Genomic DNA, 24,817 nt, shown 5'->3' on the forward strand with positions numbered 1-24,817 from the left:
AGCAATGTTCCAGCTGACTTACTCTGCTGATTGTCCATGAATAGGCAGCAAACTCTTTCAAAGGTTCTGGAACCCTATAAAATATATTGGTCTCTGTAGATGGATCACAGAAGTCAGCGTAGTCATGAATATATGATGGTTTTACATCTCTCCAGTTCAGGCCCCAAAAAATCAGAAATTAAACACATCCAGTGGAGTCAGAGGTTATGTCCACATCTGCAGGCAGCAGGGGTGGATCCACAAAATGAAGAACTGGTAAGAAGGACTCAACCACATCATCACACATATGTTTTGAGTTATGCTTTGAAATAGTGTTAATCTGTTTTTATAAACTGCATATACATAAGATTTTTGCAGAATAGTTGGTGTATTTCTGGAGTGAATCTTTCTGCTTAGTTTCATCAAAAAGGCATCCTGTTTTCACACTCCAAGCCTACTCTGTAATGCAAAATAAATCGGGACACATGGGTAGGGCTGAGGGATTAATGTAAAAAAATTCGAATGAATATTCCAACTAGTTGCATCCATTGTGCTTGCATTCATGTGGATACATCAAGAAACTAAAGCATGCAAGGCCTTGAGCGGGACTGCAGTGTATCATGCCTAGTTGAAGTACTTTTCAGTCATCTCAAATTGCTGCTTCTTACAATAACCAGCTCTAAACTGTGACAATATAGAGACTATTCTCAGTTAAGAACTATGTGACATACCAGAGTTTGTTCAAGAGATTATTAATGTCAGTACAGAAAACTAGTAGTTTTCCAGTAGTTTGATAATGATAAAAATAATGAATATGAATGTCAAGCATAGAAGTTTTGGCAGTTGAAGAAACAAGTGGTTATACTTGCATGCTCACCTTGGATAGAGGAATATGTCACTATTTGGCTGTTTCAGCTAAAACTGAGAAACAGTAGGAAAACAAGCTACCAAAACCAGCTATTGTGCTGGAGGACCTGTTGGGATAGAAGTGCTAGGAGGAAAAAAAAGGAGACAGGGTAGAGAGGTAAGTATATCTTACCCCTTTAAAAAAAAATTAAATTATGCTAGGACGGATATAAAAATAAACCTAAATCAAAAGGAAAGTAGGATTTATCAAAATAGCTGGTCAAGGTCAACAAACAGAGAAGTCATTCATCTTTCAGTAGAATCTCCTCAATATCTATTTTCAGTACATAGAAGTAAAAGGGGTAAGACAGAATAACACTTCCATACGAGAGTCAGAATTGTGGCTGAAATATAGTTTAGGAAACATGTCAATCAATCTGAAATCCCTTCCTGGCTCTCTTAATAAGAGCAAAATGAACAGGATATTAAGAGCCTGGAGATAAATCTTCTGCAATACTGAACGAAAAATTCAGCAAAGTGAGTAAGCACATACTGACATTTTAGCATGCATTTAAGTTTCAGCATCTTCAGTGAGAATCTGATATATGTCTAGGCACTCCTCTTAAAAGAGATCTGTGAATGTAGATCTATCTCACACAAAAGTCATCCTTCAATCTATGGACATGAATCTGTCCGATAGCTGTGAAGCATTCCTAGGACTCAGGGAATATACATGCATGTGCCAATCCTGCAAGATTATGAACAAGACAGTTCTGCAATACACCTCCTGGCACCTGACGGACATATTTAAAACCTGCTTATCCCCTCTCTTCTTCGGCTCTGTACTGCTGTGATGGGAACACTGGTACTTCCCTACCAGAAATGGGAAAAGTGTTCAAGTGTGTTAAAGTGCAATTGTGGCATTTCAGGTAGACACTACCCTGTCTTTCAAATTAAACTGCTCTGAATTATTTGCAATATCAAGATCAAGGATCATAAAACTGGACATCATTGAAAGGAAAGGTCCAGAACAAGGTCAACTATTAAACTCCAGGAAATCAAGCTGACAAGGAAAGTTTCCCACAGGCACAGTGAGGGCTCCTCTACTGCCTTCCTTGCAACATATGGTATAGTAAGACATGAACACTAACTCCCTGGAAACACCTGTTAGGAGTGAGAAGACTGTAAAATTATTGCATGAAGAACAGATAAAAACGGGTGTGATGGTTCTGATGTGGTGCATTTCTCTCACTCACTTCTGTGCCCATAGGAATAGAAGTCTGTATTTGACACAAAATTAAAATTAAAAACTGTAAATCAAGAGTGTAAGCAATACTGCATTCCTATATCTTGCACTGTCATTTTGGAAGGAGCCAGTTAATAACCTGACCTGGTTATTTTAGCACTTGGACATATTTGCCTGTACTTTGAATTCCTCTTTTGTCTACTCCGCTATCTATACTTTAAAACTCTCCTATTCTGAAGACCTATTTTCTCCTCTGTCACCCATAATATAAACTGTCATTCCAGGATATTACTCCCTTTCCTGAGTTCAAGAACCACATGTTAGTAGAAGTCATAATATTATGATCATGCTTAGATCCACGACTTCATGCCATGTAATTAAAAGATTTCCTAAAAAGAAACACTTTTACTTCTTATTGACACTTCTTTTCTTGTTAACAATGGATCTGCACCCATAAATCTAGAAATATAACCCTATGTTGTCCAAAGCAAAAGCCATGTATTTAGATATGAGCTCCAGAAGAAATAGAAATGAGGAAAAGGTATTTGAAGTGAGGTGATATCCTGTACACATACCGGTGTAGCTCATGCGTGCTTGATGGTGGTATCAAAGGGTACTAATCTGACACGTGTTGAACCAGCCCAAGATAAATCAGTTCACTCATGCTTCTTCTCATCTCTCTGAAAATGATCACTATCCCACACATCCACTTTTCATTTGGGAAGTAGTTCATACATCACCACAAGAAGATAAAACATTGACTGTGACTAACGTAATGAGCCTGAAGCACTAAAGAAAGAGGAGGGGAAAAAGTTTTGAAATTTATGACTTTTATTCTCTTACTTCCTCCTAACAGGATCTGAAAATCATGAAAGAACTTAAGTTCATCAAAGAATATCCTTTGAAAATCACGCTTACAGGCAGGAATACAAATTGGATACTAGTCCCTAGGCCACTGGCCTACCTTTGTAGAAGGATGGCTTGCATTTAATATCCCCTCTGACTAACAATTCACCTTTATTAATTAGAATTTAACACTTGAAAATAAGAGGATTTAAGCTTTTAAAGTTGAAGTAAAAAAAAAAAAATAAATTGTTCTTATAAAAAAATTCAAATTAAAAAAGCTTCTAAACTGTTAAACTCTTTATGCTATTTATATCACTAGTAGCATTGTGACACAGCAATTAAATTATAACCTTTTCACTAATAGAACATATATTTGCCTGTTTAAAACAGAAGTGAAGAAACAAGAAACTTTAGTTCAGGAAAGTCTGAAGTAACCAGAGATGTAGGCAGGCCATAGTTAGAGGAAAAGCAGAAGATAGACAAATAATTTGTATATGTTTGACTATAACTTAGTTTGCGTTAAAGTGTATTATATGAAGCAATATATGATCTGTCATTAACTTGTAGCTGAACTACATTTAGGGAGCATTAAGCTATCTATAACCTATTTCACAAAGTTTCTTCATTTTATTTAGGTTACTCTGTCACATAGAAAATCAGAAAATCATATTGCCTTCCCTAGTTTGTGGACTGTATAACTAGAATTTGATTTTTGTAGCTTAGATGTTTTTGAGGATTAGCAAAGTTACACAGATGATTTAAAATAATTACTATCACTCTTTTTTTTTTCATATATATAACTGCTCATTTCCTACTCTATTTAGACATAGAGGAACAGTTTTAATATCATCCAGTATTTAAGAATAACAAAGAAATGGACTGGGACAAAATCTCCTACCCCTTGTAAAATCATTAGAATTGATCCAGTGATCCAAGAACCAAACTTGCTTACCCAAACCCAGTAAGTTTTAAAAACATGTCATACTTTTTAATTATTTCAGTAAAATGACAAACAACAATTTGGTTATACTCAAATGCCAAGTCATTATGCATATGGGGAAAAATATAGTCCAATCCAGCACTTTTGTTAAAAAAAAGTGGGATGGGATTGCATTACACAGCCAGAAAAGAAACTTCTCTGGCTAACTGCGCCACCTTATGATTTAAATTTAAATGAAAAATTAAATGATTGTCCAGTCCCAAGAAGAAAAAACACTTAAAGATATTCCTGTAGACTTAAAAATGGGTTCAGGAGCTTACTTTGTTTCTTTCTTACAGAGAAGTGCAGGGTTGTATACTTCACTATTGCTCTTCTGGTTAAAAACCATGTCAACAATATAAATGGAAAAAAATATATTTGATCTCACTGGATTCTGTTTTTGTAATAACAGTATACACATCCAAATCAATAAAGCCAGGCAAATGGCATAGTAGTGGTTTAGCAATCTTAGCACTGTTAGCTAAGTATACAATCAACTCTAAAACAAATGCTTCATAATCCGTTAGATTCTCCCATGTAAATCTATACTCATATAACCCTGGGAAATAAGAAAGATTTACTTGTGATCTCTTTTTTCCTAACATTTAAAACATACCAGCTGTAAGCCCTAATATATAGCCAACAGATCATAATTTGCACTGAAATCTCTAGTCAGACATGAAATTAAACAGCACGGATATTCAAAGGAGTTACAGCATGCATTTAAATATATTAACCACATCCTACCTTGCATCCAAACATCAACGATAAAGTGTTGTTGGTGCATGCAACTTTGCAGTGGCAAATCATTGGTGTAAAGCAGTCAGTATTTCTAACAATAGGGCACATTCCTTTAGTGCTGCAGTAGTGGCAGCCTACTGAAGGCTGAAAACAAGTAGCTAACACAGCACATGGAGTGGTAACATATGCTGCTCAACAGCTAGCTTTTCTCTTGCTGGTCAGAAGCAGCCTGCTTGAATCTCTACCTGGGTCCCATTCAGCCATCCCCTTCTTTGTTGATGAATCAACGATGCAGCATTGATCACGATTCTCAGGATTTCCCTTCCACTGGGAAATTAGTTTTCACATCGGGGAAAAAAAAAAAAAAAAGGAAAAAAAAGAGAAATGGAAATGAGGGGGACTAGCAGGTGTGGCAGTATTAGCATGTAAAAGGATGTAAACGCCTACTCATAACAATCACATAAGATTGTCATGCTAGCTGAAGTGGGCTGAAATTATTCCATCGGAAGAAAAATACTGCAGCTCCTGATTTGGTAAAAAGCCAGTGAGTTGCTGCAATACATAGTCACAGTGTGGAGAGAAGAGAAAAAAAAATTACTTATCTAAGAAGCCAGAATCCTCAGCCTTTATCAATATGCATTCCAGTAAGGATTCCCTTCCCAGCGCCTCCCCGTGAAAAAGAATCAAATCAGTCGTAACTCCGAAGAAGCGATGACCTTTGCTTTCCCCAAAAAATGAATCTCAGCATGAAACAAACTGTACTCAAAGCTGAAAATCCTAGATGCTGGGAGTATGCAATAAGAGAAACACAAGCAACATTTATCCAATCCTGGCTTGCCACATGAGAGCTTTCTCCAGGCACAAATTTACAAATAGACAGGTTGAAGGATTGCAGGAGACACTGAATAAAGATATGAAGTGCACGGAAAATGCACCAGCATGAAGCTAAAAATTCAACCCTCTTTAAACCCTGCCTTTGAGGCAGTATAACTAATGACTCCAGCTAGTAGTACTATCCTGCAACCTGCAAACGCCTTGCTGTATTCCAGAAATGCAATAATTAAAGAAGTTTGGAAGCATAACGCTGGTTTGGGTTCAGTTACAGCTTTCTCTGCTCCTTCAGTTACAGCAACACCAGCTGAAAATGCATAATAAAGCACTTGGATGAGCAAATCGCTAACTGTGCTTTTTAAGAGGATTATTTATATCAAAAGTTGGATTAATAGATCCCCCAGTTTTAGGTTTGGTCATGGCAGGCACACAAATATAAAATGAAAAGGCTATGATATAGAAAGTGATGTCCTCAATGATTCCACAGCTGATAGCAAGGTAAGCCGAGCAGTTGTTTCACAGTGCCCTGACCCTGCTTTTCTGTGACTCACTAAGCTCTGCCCATCAAATTAGAAACTCTTTCTAAAGAAATGAGAGCAGCTTGTCTCCCTGGCAATTGCAAGTGAGTTCTTAAGTCACAACTGAAACAATTTTCTGTAATAAACCCAAAGTAGAAATATGTTATACAACAAAACAGAGAAAATGGCAAATGGAGGTCTCTGTGTGCAGCCAGATCAAGCAGTAGAGAGGGTGAATAGTACAGAATTTTTAAAAAGAGCTGCCTGAGACTGCAGACCCTAACTTAGGCAACCTCTTCTATTAAGATTTTATATTTATGTAAATATAGATATGTGTGTGTGTGTTGCATGTACGCATATATCTAAACTTGAAGTAGAATTTCTTCAGTATAACTTACCTTTGCTTTGCAAAGTTCAAAAACATAAAAGAACCAGTTTCTTGAACAGCTTTGATCCTACTATTGCACCATATACTTTATTTTTAACCAAATTTTGTGTGTGGCTAAATTTCGATTTGGTATAATGTTTTCTGATTATTGTTTCTCACTCTCTATTTTTAAACTTACAGCTCGCAAGAGCCCAAGTTCAGTAAAATTACAGTAGTTTCTAGATGAAAGTGGCAGATAAAACTGGTTTGCAGTTAGAATTACAACCCAGTTCCATTTCTGAAGATTTATTTTTTGCAAACAATAAGCTCTTTCAATCCAGTGTCCTCTATTCACTCAACTCACACTTCTTTTCCTATCAGCCTGGACATGAGCATTATATGTCATGGGAGTTCACTATGTGGATGCTCATCAGTAGCTATTCAATAATCTCAGTTTGTCTGACCTGTGAGTCCGAAGTGACATCGCAGCAGCACTTCTTTTGGACTTGCTATGCTGGTTATCACCTGAAACAGTGACTGAGCCTGTTTAGAAATGTACTGTGGTGACAAACACCAGCTGTAACATTGCTGAATCTTTGATCTGTTTATTCCTAGCTTGCCTATCTTGTTATTAAGCTATATATTATACAGATTTTCTTTCAAATACTGTCTCTCGCATAACCAGCACTGGTGTAAATATAGAAAAGTGTAGTTTCCATGACAATACATTCCATAGTTACAGCCAGCAGCCACTATCATTAAAACATGAATCACAGTGCTACCTTAAGGTGTGCGCACACTACATCACTGGCCTTAGAAGCATTAATTTGGGATGAGGGTGGCATAGCAATATTTTTAGGAGGCACTACTATAAAATGCCAGAAAACTGTGCTTTTAACTATTTTGGCTATTCTAATATCCACCTATCTTAAGAGATTTCAGTGATCAGTAATTCCTAATCTGTACTAATCATTAGCATTTCTAATAGAAGAATGCATTGCAGCTGTACTTCTCAATGTTTTAAATACAATGTCCTGATTGAAAACTGGATTCATAATCACACAAATGTGATTCTAATTAATATGCATAGGGCCTAATTAAAATCACCTGCACTATTTTCAAATTCAGATTTCAAAGAAGGGAAAGACAATCAGCCAGTTAGCCTCTTGGATCTGACTGCATTAAGCTGGCTTGTGCTCTCAAAAGGGAGTATGTTAAAATTACCATTTTTTCCCCAGTCCCTGCCACTAATGCAGATTTTCAACCAGAACAGGTTTCACCTGTGATTTCATTTCAGTGTTAAGATGCACAAAACACCAAGCACCAGGCACGAAACTCATCCCTTCACACCTAAACTAATAGTTGCTTTCAGATTAAAAACAGTTACCTGACCTACAGTCATTTGGGAAAATCTCAGAAAAGAAAGATTTATTCCAATGACAGATTTGAATAATAACTTATTTTGCAATTGGCCAAGACATTTATTTCCATTAAGTGACAGTCACATATAGAAAAATGCCATAAGAAAATATTTGCTCAGAGATCCTTCTCTATCATTTTTATTACAACACCACTCATCATAGACACAGAAATAAATTGCCACTTGCCAGGAAAGGCATTTAAATCACAGTCAAACTGCAAGAGCAATGGTTTTGGAAAATCTATGTCCACATTTTTGCACTAATGGGATATGCAGAAGAAAATACATTGTGGGTGTTACTGTATGAGAAGAGAGTCCACAGATCTGCTCAGGTTTTTGAGTCCGCCAGCTTTCTTTGGACTTGAATGCATTGACCCCACTACTTGATCACAGTCACTGCCTATTCAGCTGCTAAGATTTCTCCTGCTCTACCAGCCTCTCTGGAAGCTGCCAACCTTTCAGCTCCAGGTTTTCCAACAATGTCCGCCTTTCACAGTGCATTATTTTGTGGAAATGGATGAATTAACTTGGAACAACTGAGTTGCACTTCAGGAAGTATTATGATCATGTTTGCAGGGTACTTCTTCACCTAACGTGTATATACACCCTCCAGCATTGGAACTAGTTCAAATAACAATACTTAGTCTTGCACCTATCAATGTTATGTGAGAATCAAGAAGACCAATATAAGTAAAAGTAAAAATAAAAGACCTAGAGAGTAACAAAGATTTTTTTAGGTATCTACCCTTGATTACACTAGGATTTTAATTTTAAGTTTTTTAATTCTCTGTTGTTTCTATTGAGAAAACTGCTTAAGTTTTGGTACTATAGTATAGATTTATGCATTTCTCCTTCCCTGTTTTCACTACTCAACTTTTTTTTCCATTGTTATACCATTAAAAATTCCACTAACCCTTACGACATCCATTAGATACCAGAAGATCATGATTATCTATAGACTCTCAGCCAAGCTATATGATTGTTAACTTTCTTCTAATCTTATGTCAGAATTCAAAATCACTTTCTTTGCAGCTGTTCTCTGAAGTCCCCGAATGCTAATCAAGCCTCCTAAAAACTAAACCTGTCTCTGACAGTGATTAAAGAGAAGTTCTCTTCTCAAAGACTCATATTAGACGAAAGAAAAAGGGAAAGGGCTTGTCGCACCACAGGCAGCACGTACAAAAGGAACAAGAAAATTTAAATAAAAGGTAAACTTGAAAGATCCTCCATCAAAATAGAAATGATTGTACACAACTGTCTCACATGTTCCTTAAGAACAAAACAGTCTCACACCTCTAAACCAAAGTATTTACAGCTGTTCTGTCATTGGAGGGACCATGCTTAGGGCATTTCAAGGACCTCAGCTATGCCTACACTTTCTGTGAGCTGGTCATTTTGGGGAGTAGAATGGAGATGTCAAGCCTTTATTTTGCTGATATTTGTCTATTGGTGAGTATCAGAAGCCTGGGCTTACTTTGCCTGAAAATCCATTTCCCTTTGGAACAATTGTCATAGAATCATAGAATGGTTTGGGTTGGAAGAGACTTTTAAAGTTCAACTAGTTCAAGAGTCCTGCAATAAGCAGGGACATTTTCAACCAGACCAGGTTGCTCAATGCCCTGTTCAACCCAGCCTTGAATCTTTCCAAGGATGGGACATCCACCATCTCTCTGGGCAACCTGTGCCAGTGTTTCACCACCCTCATTGGGGAAAAAAAAAAAATCTTTCTTATATCTAGTCAAAATATAGTCTCTTTTAGTTTCAAACCATTACCCCTTGCCCTGTCACGACAGGTCCTGGTAAAAAGTCTGTCCCCACCTTTCTTATAGGCCTCTTTAAGTACTGAAAGGCTGCAATAGTCTCCCTGGAGCCTTCTCTTCTCCAGACTGAACAATCCCAGCTCTCTCAGTCTTTCCTCATAGGAGAGACATTTCAGCCCTCTGATCATTTTTGTGGCTCTTCTCTGGACTTGCTCCAACAGGTCCATGCTCTTCCTGCACTCAGAACCCCAGAGCTGTATGCAGTACTCCTGGTGGTATTTCACCAGAGTGGAGTAGATGGGGAGAATCATATCCCTTAGCCTGCTGGTCATACTTGTCTTGATGCAGCCCAGGATACAGTCATACCTTCTGGGCTGTGAGCCCACATCACTGACGTCCACCCAGGGAAGACCCTACAGTCACAAGATACTGGCTCAAGAGCTGCTATTTTGTCATCTTTCCTGATGCAAAACTATGTTTGAACTGGTACCACGGGGTAATATGAGATTAAATTTTCACCCCCACTTTCATAAATAGAAATAAGGCAACTTTTTTGTGTGTCCAAAGGCTCAAGAAGTAGATAAGGTCTGGGCCAGTCCTGCCATAAGAAGGAGAAGACTAGGACCACTGGGGTGGAGCTGGAACAGAGAGCCCCAGTGACATCTGGGTAGAGGCAGATTTGTCACTTCTGTGAGATGTCATTGTGACTGCTGGGACCCACCTATTCCACTGTCATGAGCAGCAGCTGCCACATCTCACACAGTGGCTTATGGCAGCTGACTTGGTTTTTGCAAATTGCTGTATATAGACAGGAATGAGTTGCCAGGTGGCTCCTGCCAACAGCAGACCCTGTTGGTGGAGAGTTGGTTTGCTTCACCTGGAGCTGACAAAGACATGGGAAACTCATGGAGACAGAAAGTTCTCCTCAAGCACAGCATGGAGGCAGATAGATATGCAGAGGACAGATTGGATGCTCTGAAAAAACTGTATGCATCAAGAATTCAGATGTGGTAGGCAGCTTGGAGAACGTTATATGACTCAATCTCTCCACCTGAAGATGGAGATAATGCCTTTCAATTAAATGCCCATATCTCTAAGTACGCAGTCCTATAAACAGTGATTTTTAAGTTAATGGGAATACTCTTACAAAAAGTACTCATGTTCATAAGTGTTTACACATTCTAAAGTGCTACATTACCAGCATAGTTCACATTTGTAACTAGTGAAAAACTGTCTGAATTATTTATGAAAATGATTTTGATCTGTTAAATCATTTACAAAGTCACCAACTGCATATAGTTTTTTTAAGCAACTTCTCTAGCCAGGTAAAAAGTTAAAAGAGAAATATGAAAGACAGGATAAAAAATACTTGAATTAAATATCAGCTGGAAGAAAAAAAGCAAGTATATTGCTGCCAGTCCTCAATAGATACAAAACAGCTCTACTTATCTGAAGATTCCTATTTATATCTTGTATTAGAATTTTTAAGGTTTTCTATGACAAATTAAACTGAAATAAAGGTCTGATCCTGCTGACTTGGAGTGGAAACATGCACACAGCATGTTCAGAAAATATATGCCCCACTTGAATGTCATTATGTAGATGTACTGATTTTTTGAAGTGATTATAGTGTAATACACATGCACCTAAATGAGCTTGAAGTGATCAATTTAGCCACCACATGCTACAGCTCAACAAGGCCTAAGAGCTTCAGTATTTGCTGGGGCAAAAGAGGGGTTAGCCTACACAGAATTTTGTGTTAACACACTGTTGCTAGCACGAAACTATCTAGCTCAGTTATGTTAATGTGCTGAAGTTATTGCACCATGGACATATTTGTGATATGCACTGAACAGAGATATAAGCCTGGCCACCGTCCTCCACATGGTAACCAGCTGTGCACGCACGTCCTTCCTGCTGTGTGCAAGTGGGACGCCCTCAGTAAGAAGCAGTAGGAACTGGTAGTAATTTGCCATTTCTTTTCATGTCTCCCCTTGAATCCATTCTACTTCCATAACATTCTTTGGTGAGGAGTTCCTCTGGCCTTCCATTATATGGCAATCTCTCTTTTTTTTTTGTTTATTCTGAGTCTTGCTCCTGATAGCATTGTCATCTGTCTCTACAATGGAAGGAACGAGGAACAGTTAACTATTCATCTTTTCCATGCCACTTATGATTTTATAAACCAGTTCTGCACCTTCCCTAACTAGTCTCTTTTTCGTAATGAAAAGTTGTAGCCTAATAGATCTCAGTCATTGTTATAATAATAGCTTTTATATATTTGAAGATGATTACTGATTATCCCACCTTGTTCTACTTAACTCTTTCAAATTTACCACAGCTTATACACTAAAATCCTTAATGCCCTTGATGTTTTCCTCTAAAATCTCTCCATCCCTCTCAAAGTGTGCATCCAAACTGTAACATTACCCTGCAAAATATTCCTTCCATCTCTCACTTACAGTAATTCTCTAAATATAGTCAAAGTTTTTTACATTAGCTTTGCAATAGCCTCCATTTTTCATTGAAACTCACTCTGGGTTTCATTTCTACACAATTCCATCCTTCTCTGCTTCCTGGCTAATCAATACACATTTGATATTCCTGCAATTGGATATCCTTTACTACATGAAACACTTTATATTTGTACTTCATGTTATTGCTTTCAGGACATTTATTTATTTGGAACTTTACACGTGCCATTCCTCTGACAATTTCTGGAGTGCTCAGGATATGCACCTCAATAAAAAGTACTTGGAAGCAATTCTTCCTGGAACTTAGACTAGCTGGAGCACAGAGTGTAACATCCCCAAAAACAGTTTCAAACAGGGAGTCCACTTTCAAGGAATGTGTCTCTAGTTACTAAGAAGGTACATATACTGCTAAGACCTCATCGCCTTTAGATCACACAGAATTAAAATTTTAGTGATCATTAATGGCCCATATAGATGGGAAGTCAATAGGGACTATACCCAGCTGAAGGAAAGTAAGGAGTCTATCTTATAAGAGTCATGCGTGAAATCCTGTTATGATCTAAATAAAAGTTAGGAGACAGAAGAAATCACAAAATCAAAAACAAATAAAACTAAAAAAAAATCATTACTATTACCTTGACCATTTCCTGGAAGTGTTTCATAGGGGCCTGGCATCAATTTTCAATGTGGTTCCCATAATTGGCTTCTAGTGGAAAACCAGTATCTATACTACCATCTCTAGTAGTGAGACATTCAGACTGCTGCTGGAAGCTCCAAACAGGAACCACCAGAAACTAGCCTTCACTTCTTGTGTTATATGGTACTACTATTTAGAGAGGAATAATAAGCATAAAGAAAAAGTGCTTGATGAAAGCAGAAGTAAAAATAAAACTGATGATGCATCACAATTCATGGGAAGGTCAGGCTTTTTGGCACTTTGGAGAAACGAATTTTTCACAACATTATTACTACTTTGCAAGAAATTCTGATATCCTGAATGCAAAACATCATTAAACTAAACTACAATTGCAGGCAGATTAAATAAATAAATAAATAAATAAATAAATGAATAAATAAATAAACTGGACCTAAAACCAAATCCTATGCTGTAAAGTCTTACATTACTTGCTCCATATTATTGTGTTCAAGATTTGCTCTGGCTAAGGGTGCAGGCATCCTGGTTGGGAGAGCCAGACACACATTTCATGTCAGAATTGAACCCAGGCTGTCACCATGTGTGCTAGAAGCAGGAAAACACCTTTGGTTTCCTCTGTGTGTCTTTTCTTTTGCTCAGAAATTCTCCCTAACACATAGAGAACGAAGTCCTGATTAACCAGATGTTTTAATTTTATTTTTTCCCAATTTTTTCTATGTATAAATGTATCAATTTTCCCAGTTCCTGTTAAAAGTGAGCATTTTCTCAGCAGTCAGGAAGACTGTCAGTGATTTTCCTCAGATTCTTTTAACAGGAAATTCTGTGTTCATTTCTGGCAAATGCCATTATTCTCACAGATTTTAGTATTCAATGGTTTTTCAGCTATGAAATTCCCATCCCATGAAAAAAAACAAAAACAAACCAAGTAAAACTCACACATAAGAAATGTAGTTGTGGTCAAGGCTAAATTCTACATCAAGTTTTCCATCAAAACTGTAGCAAAAACATCTATATGAGAATATCTGCTTTGGCTAGCATTTCTAACCCCACCATTCTTAGGACAGACCATGGGTCTTGCCTCTGGACACACTGGAGACATATGATCCCCCTATGTAAAATGTGGTGAACAGAGATTGCAAATCCCTCTGTTAGATATACCCATCTCACATCTGGGAAATAATCATTGTCAACAAGGAAAAAAACATCAATGCCCATGATTTTCTCTTTGGAGGTGGAGGTGCCCTTGACTCCATCCCACACAGAGATGCCAACTGGCTGAAGAAAAGTGTTTCTGAAAAGAGTTTTTCTTCTCTCAGCAGTTCCTGTATATCTTGCTCTGTAGCCTGACCAGTTTTTCACAGTGAGAAAGGAAAAGTGAAACCCAGTGAAAGCTGGAAGGGTGTCAGTTTTGTGTGTTTAATATTGTGGCACAGACAGCAGCTTCTCTCTGCCTCCATGGGCTGATGCCCATCCCCATGGTTTTAAATACAAACTGTAAAGCTTTGTGGCTCACAAAAAACAGATGGAGAAGAAGAGAGTTTAATCCTGAGAATCTTATCAATTCTCTCATTCATGGGAGCTTCTGAACCAGGCACTCTCAGGCACAGCGCTCCCTTGATGCTCACAGTTCTGGCTTGACCCTCTCTGCTGGAACATGTCCAGGGAGAAGTACAGGGCTAGTGGCAACAATCCTATTCTGCTTCTTCCTGGTCAGCACTGACCACTGTCCCTTTACAGCACCTTTCTGTTTCTAGAATGCCTTTAAAAGCCAGGGCAGGGATTTTTCACCCTGATAGCACTGCCCAAGCTCTCTCTGTCCTGGCGGTTGGGGGGTACTAGCGGGGTCTGTTACTGTTGGCTGAGCAGAACAGTCCTGTAAATTGAAGTCATTGAGGAAAAGCACACTTACAGCTCTGTGTTGGTTGGGAACATCTCCTACCTCCAATGCACCACCACCCCAGGGTGGGGAAAAAGAAAAACCTTCCTAAAATGACATTATCTAGAGGGAATGTGTCCTCCAAAGGGTCCATGAGAATAATAAGATGAAATAAAGAGAAACTTTGAAGAGATATTGGAGTGCCCAGTTTGCAGTCCGTTAAAGATGACATTTTTAATGCCTCAAAGAAGAGGAGCTTAGTGGAAAATCAATGTGTTTCTGAGGGAAAGGAGCCAACACAGCTTAAACTTCTCCCCGTGACTGCAGGCCTACGAGAACCTGCAGAATCCTTCTGAGCCAACCCCTTGGTCCTCTGTGGTGACTGAAGACCACCTCCTCACTATGGAGTGAAGGGTCTGCTGCTGGGCCTGGCACGGCCCTAGGACCATAGTGCCACAGGCAGCTCCCCTGCCATTCAGAAGTGCCTGCATGGAGGTGATGCTAACGCAAAGGAACAGGCACAAGCTCAGCTTTGGTTGTGGAACAGGAGTCTCCCTGTCTTCCTCGTAACTAAATTTATGCCAGTCAGCCAGGAAAGGAGTGTAAGAGAGCCCAAGCCCAGGGTTGTTTGACTCTTGCCTGGTTGAGAGCTGTTGTGAGTCAGCTAGAGAGGTGGACGGAGGGGACCATAATTTTCAGGATGGCAGCATCCTTGGTGCTGCCCTGTCCAGGCATGGGAATGAGCAGCTTTGGGGCAGTGGTAGCTTACCTGGGGAGAGCTGCCCTCCTGCTTCTGCTCAGTCTGCAGTGCAGCTGACTTGTCTGGAGCAAGCTTCCAGGAAAAACAAAAAAAGCAGGCTGGGCAAAGTCTGCTCACAGGCTGTGCTGCAGCAGGAGCATCCATCTTAGATCCAGTGGAGGAGGAGAGCTTGGACAAGCTCCCTTTTTAAAGCAACAGTGCTCCTACTGAGCATGGCGAGTAAAGGGAGTGCTATGCCCCAGCAGCAGTTGTGCTGGATGTGTGCAGAGTGCTTTATAGGTATTAGCTAATTGATCTTTGTAAATGTCCTTTGCACAATTAAACATCATCCCTCCGGTTTTACAGATGCAGAAAATACATTGAGCTAATGTCACCTGGTGCAGAAGTAGCCCATGATTTTAGAGTGCCTGGACCAAAAGGCTCTTGGACTGATTTTGTAGGTGCAGAACATCTGCAGGTTTGTCTGACTCTGACAGCACAGAACCTCTGCAATCCACCTGTAAATAAGAGTGAATATCTGTTTGTTTTTTTTTAAAGTCAACCGCAGGGGCATTTCAAGTTGGAAATGCCAAAAAGCAGGCACCCCAAATTACTAAACCTTAGAATAATGGTGGCTTTTATGTCTAAAGATATCTAAGAAGAAAAGTCTAGAGTCAAGTTTAATCAGACTTTCTCACTCTGCTTCTATTTATGCATCTAGACAGTCCCTTTCCTGTGGCCTCCCCATGGATTCCTGTGGACCTGTTGGCAGAGAGTCAGGGTTTGAGAGGGAAAATAAAAGTTTTCTTCCCCAGGACCACTTTTTCTGCATCAACTGAAGGACAAGATGGGACACCCTGTCTTTATCCACCACCATCCTTCAAAAACACCATTAGGAAAACAGGACAGTTGTCCTGAGTGTGGCATTTATCCTTCCATGGCCACTGGCTACTCTAACTCTGCATTGCCCTTACAAAACAGAGAAAATGGGGAACACAGATAGCAAACAGGGAGACATGTGGGGCATGCCACATAGCTGGAAGCAGATGTTAACCGAGTGGTATGGGATGTTTGTTTGGTTTACTCTTTATTATCTTCAGGCCATATTTTTGTTCTATGGTAGACCCTTGATAAAGAGCATGTTTTTACCTCTAAATGTTCTTGACCGAGTAACTATAAAAGAGACCTCAGAGACTGACTCTCTCCCAGTGTGCTGATGCTGTAGCAATGCTCTACCAAGGCCCAGATTTTTAAAGTTAGGTAGATGTAGTCTGGTACCTCGTGGGATTTTTACTTATAGGCTGAACAACTTTGGAATTAAACTTAAAAAACAGGGCAAGTAAGAACACCCACTAGTGCCTACTTGCGACTGTAGATACATAAATAGATTTTAAAATCTCAGGTTTCTCTCATGTATGGATTCAAACTGGAGAATTCTCTTCTCTTACAGCTGTAAGACAGCAGCTGAAGTTCCTGTTGTCCTTAAAACTGAACTTCAAGGTACATCCATGTATTCAGGCAGCCTGTTTTTCCCTCCAAACCTTCCAGATGTGTGAAAGCTGCAGGCTGAGTATTCTCCAAAGGGACAGGCCTGAAGGAATTCAAAGTCCTTTGTTAGGCATTCTGTCAATGTTGTAAGCATCACTATTTAATTGATGCACTGTTTTTATTATACGTGCCCTAAGGGAGTGTGCTGACCAAAGCCTCTTGTAAATTGAATAAATAAACAAATAAATAAGCAACCATCTTCGCCTTGACCAGCTCACAGTGTGACAGAAAAGTCCATGTGGTTTGATGTGGTTTTACACAGCAATCTAGCTGGATGGAATGGCTTGTTTGATCTTCATTGATCCTGGCAGGTCTTCCAGCTCCTTCTTCCACCTCAGCAAAGACAGAGAATGCCACTCTTCCTTTCCAGATTCCTAAGGGTACTTCGTTGATTAAATGTGTCATTTTAAAAGCTTCCTATAATGTGAAAACTACCTATTTCCTCCCTTCATCTGGAAAATGGGTGAAAAATTTTGTCATTTGCTGTTAAAAGGGATGAAGTAGTATCCTTCTTCCCCCACTCCCACTTCCCTTTTCTCTGGTGTCCACCTGCCCCACTTCACAGCTCTGCAATGTCATGAACTCCCATCTGCTTCTTGTATATTGTCTGGACCAAAATACTTGTCAATTATATCTTTTAACAAAACCTTAGAAAATATAGCTGTACCAGTCAGAGTCAGCACTACAGTGTAAAAAAAACGGGTACAATCTGGGGAGATAAGATGCCTATCTCCAAATATACGTAGACATAGCATGGGAACCATGCTATGCAACATAGACATGGGAACCATCTTTAAGTGAGCACTGGCCACCCAAAAACTTGCATTGCTGCTTGAGCAGGTTTTGCAGCCTATGCTCATCACTGGACTGCCTCAGCAAAAGCATTATCAATGCCCCAGCTGGCTTGTGCACATCTGCAAGAGCTGCAGCCACATGCTGACTACAGTCAGACCATGCTCATGAATGTTATGCATGTGAGAGAGTTTATAGCTGTGACTCATCATCTTGCCTACATTCATGTGTTCCTTTACACTCTGGAAGGAAAGCGCTTTCATTCACGAAAAGAAAAAAATAGGTTTCAAGACGTATTATGACACAATCACACTCTTTTATAGTGTTCAGATTCTTGTTACGAAATATGATTTCCCTGAGGCATGACTATATTTTGGACTGTGGAAAAGTGAGTTAAGAAGGTAAACCAGTTGTGCCAGCCATGCCTCCATGACTGCCCAAATCACCTCCTCATATGGCTAGCCTCTCTGGGGTACCATTTCTGGTTGCATTCCTCCCATTGTGGCGTTCCATTTCCAAAGGCTTGAGGTGGATAGGGAAGGGGTTACTCCAGCACCAGGGGTTTCTTCAGGTCCTGGACACTGGAGGGGTTAGGTGCTCCCCCTCCCCCCACCACGTGGTCCCATGGCAGCCACAGAGACAGCACACCGGGCGTTGGAGAGGAGGCGAGAGAGTGTTTATTGATGGGGTGGTTACATATATAGGGTTTGGAGGATTCACAGAGTGACCAATTACCAATTGCAGGAAGGGGTTAACAGCCAATAGGAAGGGGTTAACAAAGTCCAATGAGAAGACTTCTTGATATCTTCTCAGGACATTCCTGAAACAGAGATAACAGTTGTCCTGGGGGGTCCTGAGAAGAAGAAGCAGTGACTTTGCAGAAACACAAAAAAGCCATCTTGAAACATATTTAAACCACAGCTTCTCATACAAGGCAGATTCACTGCTACATCCTCAGACTGTAGACTTCCCTCACAGAGCTGCTTAAAATTTGCAGGACAGTTATCCAAGGTTGTCTTCACACTGAAGTAAGTAAGTATGTTCGGATTATATTTAGTATAGGGCTTAAGGAGACTGAAGAAATGAAGATAGACTGAACTAGAGACTGAACAGAGTCCACTTGTGTGCCCTGGTATCCCAGAGTTCCATGCTTTTTCCCCCTTAACCATATTGCAAAACTGTTTTGGAGCAGTGGAGCTGCCATAGTCAGGCTTCATGTGAGCCAAACAAAAAGAAAACAATGTGCCCTTTTTCTCCCAAATATTTGAAGCCTCTGTTGTCCTTGGAGTAGATACTGGCCAAATCAAATTGAGATAAAATAAAAATTAGGGAAAGTGACAGAGAAGGGGTATTTCTCAGGGGACATTTTCAGAATCCTTGAATTTGGACATATTCCTAAAATTGTTTCAGAATAGGAAAATCAGACAGGATGTCTACTTCTCCGCTATGAGAATCTGGTAATATTTGACCTTAACATATGATTAGCTGTTAAATGAATTTCAAGGAGACTTTCCTACGATAATCTACTTAGCTTTTAGCAACCATTTATCACTTCATGGTGGAGATTAGGGTTGGTTCTTAAGAACCACATTACTTAGAGTCTCAGCTATATTTTTTTTCAGTTAAGTAAATTATTCCTTTATGGGAATAATGAGAAAATGTTATGTCCTCTTTTCCTCTATTTAACGTATTGCCATGGAATAGGTGACTATGAAAGTCATTTAAGGAATGATTGTAAATGAAGTACTGTACAATTCAGGAAAAAATCACCAAAAGAACTGATGGACTTGTGGTCACCCAGAAGGTTCTAGAGATATTTCTGAATTATACATGTGGTGGTTACCATATTGTTGCTACCAGGTATTGACCTAGACACTAGCTCTAGATAGAAACTAAAGAATACAGATGATTTTTTAAGTAATTTAATCAAGATGAGACTTGGTGTCTGGACAATAGAAAAAGATTATGCTAGTGTTGCAGGCTACTGCATTTTCAATCATAAGAAGGAGCTAAAGTTACATAAATTTCCTGGAGGAATACTTAGACCTGAAATTGTGCTTCTTTCTGGCATTAATGCAATATACAAATTATTTTATAGTCATGGCAGAGAATTAATAAAGAAATTGTTGAACTATTAGTACACAATTTATATGCCTGCACATGTACCTCACAAAAAGATGCTTTTATATTCTTTGAAGACTAATGCTAATGATAACACCAATATATGGCTTCCTCTCACAACAGATGTAAACAATTCAGCACACGAGAATAAATATCAACAAGAAGCATGCATGCGGTCCCTCAGTGCTTAAGGATACTCACACGGTCAAATCCTCAATCAATTTACCAGGGTCAAACAAAGCTATACTTGGTTTTAATGGAAATTACTTGTGTTAATATTCCATGTGCCAATGCCAGATTGAAACTAAGTGCTGTCCAACTTTAGAGGGTGCTATTCTATAAAATGGAGTTGTCAGGCTGAGCCAGGCACATGCTGGAAAGCAGATAAGAGTCAGAAGGTGGAAAACTGCCTTATCACAATGGTAGAGCTGTAAAGCCACAGATGAACCTCCCTCTAACATCCATGTGGTATTTCTGGCTACTGGTAAAAATTAATTTTCTAGGATGAACTAGTTACCCCTAGAATTCCCTACCACTTCACGTCCTATATATGGGTAACAATCATCTGGTAGGGCTTTACATCTGTAAATCTGAGCTGTCTTTAAATTAAGAGAATTATTTGCAGGGCTTCTGTAACTGCAGGTGATAGTGCAGTCATGTAAACATAGGTTGACATCCTGAGGCTTTGTCAACTGCTCCTTCCTGCCACCTGTACCCATCCCTCCATGTCCCAGGCAGTCTGTTCTTCCCTCTCTGCTGGTACATCCCATCTCTGCCAGAATATCATGAAGCTTGTGTCACATCTTGGCACCAGAACATAAAGAGGAGAAGCTGAACAGGATTCAGTAGCTGTGGGAGAATTATATCTACTACTGTGGCTGTTGATCCATTATGAGTATCGCAACCAGAAATGTCCATCTGGAGTCTCCCATCAACTGTTCCTGGGCAGATATCAACCAGTTGAAACTTGACCCTATAGAGGAGTTCAAGCAGAAGTGGAAACTACCGTCCTGAGATATCGGGATGCACAGGGGTCATATTTTAAAGCTTTTCTCTGCCACTAGGTGGGTTAGAAACATCCTACAACCAAAGGAGGGTTAATTTTAACTTTTTGACTACTCTGTTCTAAGGAAAGATAAACAGAAAAATATCTTGAGACAAAGAAATATAGTTCTTATGAACTGACCATTCCTGATACTAGATATTTCTGTAGAGGTTTCTTACAGCTATCTTGTACAACAGAATAAATTGCCATTTTTCAGCGCAGACACATTTCTCATACCATGAGAAAATCTGACAGTTCTAAAAATGTTTCCTTTTTTTTTTACAGAAAGGAAGACAGAAGACTGGGATGTTTTTACTTGGAGCAAGGAATGTTCTATGCCATGCATTATTTAATGAGAAGAAATTTAGATCACAGAATCTCAGGATAATTCATGCTGGAAGGGACCTCAGGCAGCCTCCTGTCCAAACTTCTTCTCAAAGCAGGATCAACTAAGAGTGCTAAAGAGGTTTCTCGGGGTTTTTTCTAGTTAAGTCTTGAAAGATCCCAAGGATGGACACTGCACTGGCTCTCTGGGAAACCTGACCCACTGCTCGGCTGTTGCAGTAGTGAATGTTTCCCCTTTATACCCATCCTGAAACTCTCTCATTTCAATCTATGCCAGTTACCTCTCATCCTTCCACCATGTCCCACTGTGAAAAGTCTGGCTCCATCTCCTCGAGGACAAACTTGTAACCATTCTGGTCTGTGCTTAGGTCTTCCTTGAAGCTGTCATTTCAAAAGCTCAATGAGTCTCATTCTTTCAGACTCCCCCCAAAGAGAAAGTGCTCTGGCTCTGACCATCTTGGTGGGTATCTTCTAAACTTGCTTGTATTTATCAACATCTTCCTTGTGCTGGAAAGTGCATGGGGTCTAACAAGCTTTGAGAAGAGGAAGGTAATCACTTCCCTCGATAGTCTGGCTCTTCTCCTCTTCATACATATTGAATTTAATGAATTTTCTGTTGGCCTCATCCTCCAGACTATCCAGGTCTCTGTGGATGGCAGCCCCACCCTTGGGCATGTCAACTTCCCCCCCCATTGTAGTGTCTTCTGACCTGATGAGCATGTGCTTCTCATCTCCAGACACTGATAAAGATCAATTGATAAAGAGGAAAGGTTCCAGAATAGATTGCTGTGACACACTTGCCACCAGTCTCAAGGTAGAGTGACCCACTAACCATTGCCCTCTAAGTCTGATCATTCAACTGGTTTGTTTCTCATCCAGCTGTCCAGCCATCCAAACACTAACATCCTAACCCTGGATACAAGAGGAGGCATGGAAAAAGTCTTGCTAGAGTTGGAATAAATTATGTCCATGGGTATTTCTCATTCACATGGCTATTCATTTTATCAAAGATTTATGGCAACCATGGTCCTGTCTGACATAATAAAAACAATCCTATGGACACCACTGCATTTTAACAATAGTTTGGATGACCTAGAAGAAGCTGGATTAAGAACAGAATGGAATCCAGGATGAATTTGTAGAGATCAGGAAGATCATAGAAAGCAACCATGGTCACATGCTCTCTCCCTAAAACAAATTGTCCTACTGTTATTGCACCATAGAGAACTCCCAGAGAGAGAAAGGATAAAAGGAGAAGAGAAAAATGAGAAAATCAACTGATTGGGGCATGGTGAAGGCAAAAATGAGAAAAGAAAAATGGTACAAGTGCCACAGAATTAAAAGCATGTTGGTAAGGAATCAGAAGGGCAGCCTGAGCAGGGCACTTGCAACAGCAGCCTGCTCGCTGGAGGTTCCCAATAAACCAGTGGACATCACTCCCTGCTGCTCACTCACAGGTGAGAGAGGGAGGGAAAGGAAACAGGCCTCAACCTTCATAGAATCTCCATCATCAAATTCCCTCTTCCAGCCAATGTGTATGCCCATGGCTGGGGGACATTGGTGATGGTGTCTGGTGTTTGCTCGGGGCCCTGGTGAGGAGAAGCTTCACATTCAGGGACAAGATATGGGGCAAAGGAGGCACTGATCCATAACAGCCCAGTGCTCAGCAGGGCTGTTACACTTTTTAATACTAAAAAACTAAACCCTACAACTTTTAAAAATCAGATTTTTTAAGATTTCAAATTTAATATATTTTTAAATTAAAATTCAGACACAACAGTTTATGCTAAACATAGACTTACTAAAGTTACTACATCTGATTGAAGATATAACAAAGTATATTGCAACAGCAATTCATTTCCAGATTTTAATGAGTTAAGGAGCGCTACCTTTATGCATAATGACAGAGCTGAAACTGAGAAATTGCTGCTTTTTTTAGAACAGCTCAATCTTCATAAATGTCATATTATCCTGTATTCCAGTTCTTACAAAAGACTGAATGCAAATATTTACATGTTTTCCAAAGGCCTGTACTTTCTGGTTTTGTTGTGTAAATAAGCATTTGCCTTCATTTCTTTGAGTTTCTACTTATTATCAGATGCAGCAGGAATATTTTCCTCATGTGAATTATCTATTGAAATCTGAGAAAATTAATCAGAAACGAATTAGCTGACATGCTGTTCTCTTCTAATTTACAAAAAAAAAAAAAAACAGATAGGAGAATATGAGAGGTACAGTGACTAAAATTTAAAGAACACACGACCAGCTTTTTGAAGTACCTTCGAAAAATATCTACCAAGACTAAGTCCTAATTCTGCTTTAGATCAGCTACACTTATATTATTGAAAGTGAAGTGCTTGGCTATGCAGTGGTTTTGAAAATCCTACTGATTACCTCTGTGTTCTATCATACACCAACACATCAGATTTTTAAACAACCATCTCTCTAATTAACTTAGCAACCAGTTACATTCAAATATAATGTAAAAATCCAAAAATTGACAGAAAATATCTTATAAATGATAAAATTTAATAAAGGAATGTGTAAGAATCACACATCCTTTTCAGTGCATCCTTCCCAGTGCATCCTTCCCACTAGGAAATAAGGAGAATTGAGTTATTTTTAAAAGCTGCATCTGTGTGGACATCACCACATTAAGTCATTGGACTAGTCATTGAGAAAGATTCCTTAGGACATAAAATGCAAACAAAGTAAAAAAATCACAGTTTAACTGAAGATTTCCAGCTTTTGATTTAATTCATGGTTATAATCAGTGATTTAATTCACTTTCATTTAAATCGATCTACATTTGCCTGGGGGTCCCTATTTATCTATTTCACATTTATAAAATGGGTGATATTAGGATGATTTTTTTCCATTAGCTGGTGTGCCCCATTAGGAAGGGCGATGACTCTTACCGCTGAAGGGGATTTTGCTCTTCTTCACAGTCCCTTGGTCCTTTGCTGATTTTTCCTGCAATAATCAGCCAGAAACACAAGTTTTTTTGTGATGTGGACACTTGTCCACTAGATGCTGCACTAAGCCCACCTACTTATTTCATACCTCCATCCTGCCTTAGACAGACCTGGACTCCTCTGAGTAATTCCTTCAGGTATCCAAGTTACCTTGGCAAGACATCGGGTGCATGATCCTGCAGAGACAAGGTGCCTCCATTCAATATCTCAGCTTGGTTAACTCTTTGGTCTTGGACTGGGTGATGTGCCTTTCCAAAGTAATATACAGATTAGTGATTATGAGTTAAACTGCCTTATATACCTATATACTCATAAATATTCACATTGACGTACTGTATGCGGCTTAATGTCCCTTTCTCCATTTTTTTACCCTTTAGAGACAGAATACAGCATCTCCTGGGTTCTGGAGCATGTTCTAGTAAGATAGATGTGAAATAGAGTTGTTGCAGACTTTGTTGCCTGCTCCTAGGGCTCAGGACTGCTAGGGTGAAGCCCAGACCCAGCAGAGCAGATGATGCTGTGGCTCACTTTGTAAAGGGAAGTGTCTATGCTCTGCAGGAATGGGAACCTTTAGATTTGTTTCTCCCCTCCGATTTTTCTACTGCTGAGTTCAAACAGCAGAAGACAGTCTATTGTGACTTTCTGCCATCTGGTTCTTCCCACTCAAAAAAGCCAGCCAGCTCAAACCATTATTTCAGAAGGGAAGGTGACAAA

General features: G+C 39.4%; 1 protein-coding gene across 15 annotated transcripts in view; it reads right to left on the reverse strand.

The window, feature by feature from the left end:
- DLG2 (discs large MAGUK scaffold protein 2) overlaps window positions 1-24,817 on the reverse strand; it is a 1,039,246-nt gene that overhangs the window by 665,774 nt on the left and 348,655 nt on the right. Inside the window, exon 1 of one of the 15 annotated variants that reach the window (XM_027677517.1) lies at window positions 4,644-5,374. The exons of 11 other annotated variants lie outside the window; for them this stretch is intronic. In XM_027677517.1, the coding sequence (XP_027533318.1) occupies window positions 4,644-4,745 (102 nt within the window). In that variant the 5' untranslated portion in view covers window positions 4,746-5,374. Of the gene's footprint in view, window positions 1-4,643; window positions 5,375-24,817 lie in introns of those variants that run through there. 3 more of the 15 variants (XM_027677523.1, XM_027677524.1, XM_027677526.1) reach the window with 3 other exon arrangements.

The sequence above is a fragment of the Neopelma chrysocephalum genome, unplaced genomic scaffold (genome assembly GCF_003984885.1).
Source record: "Neopelma chrysocephalum unplaced genomic scaffold, ASM398488v2 Primary Assembly neopelma1_43, whole genome shotgun sequence".
NCBI lineage: Eukaryota > Metazoa > Chordata > Aves > Passeriformes > Pipridae > Neopelma > Neopelma chrysocephalum.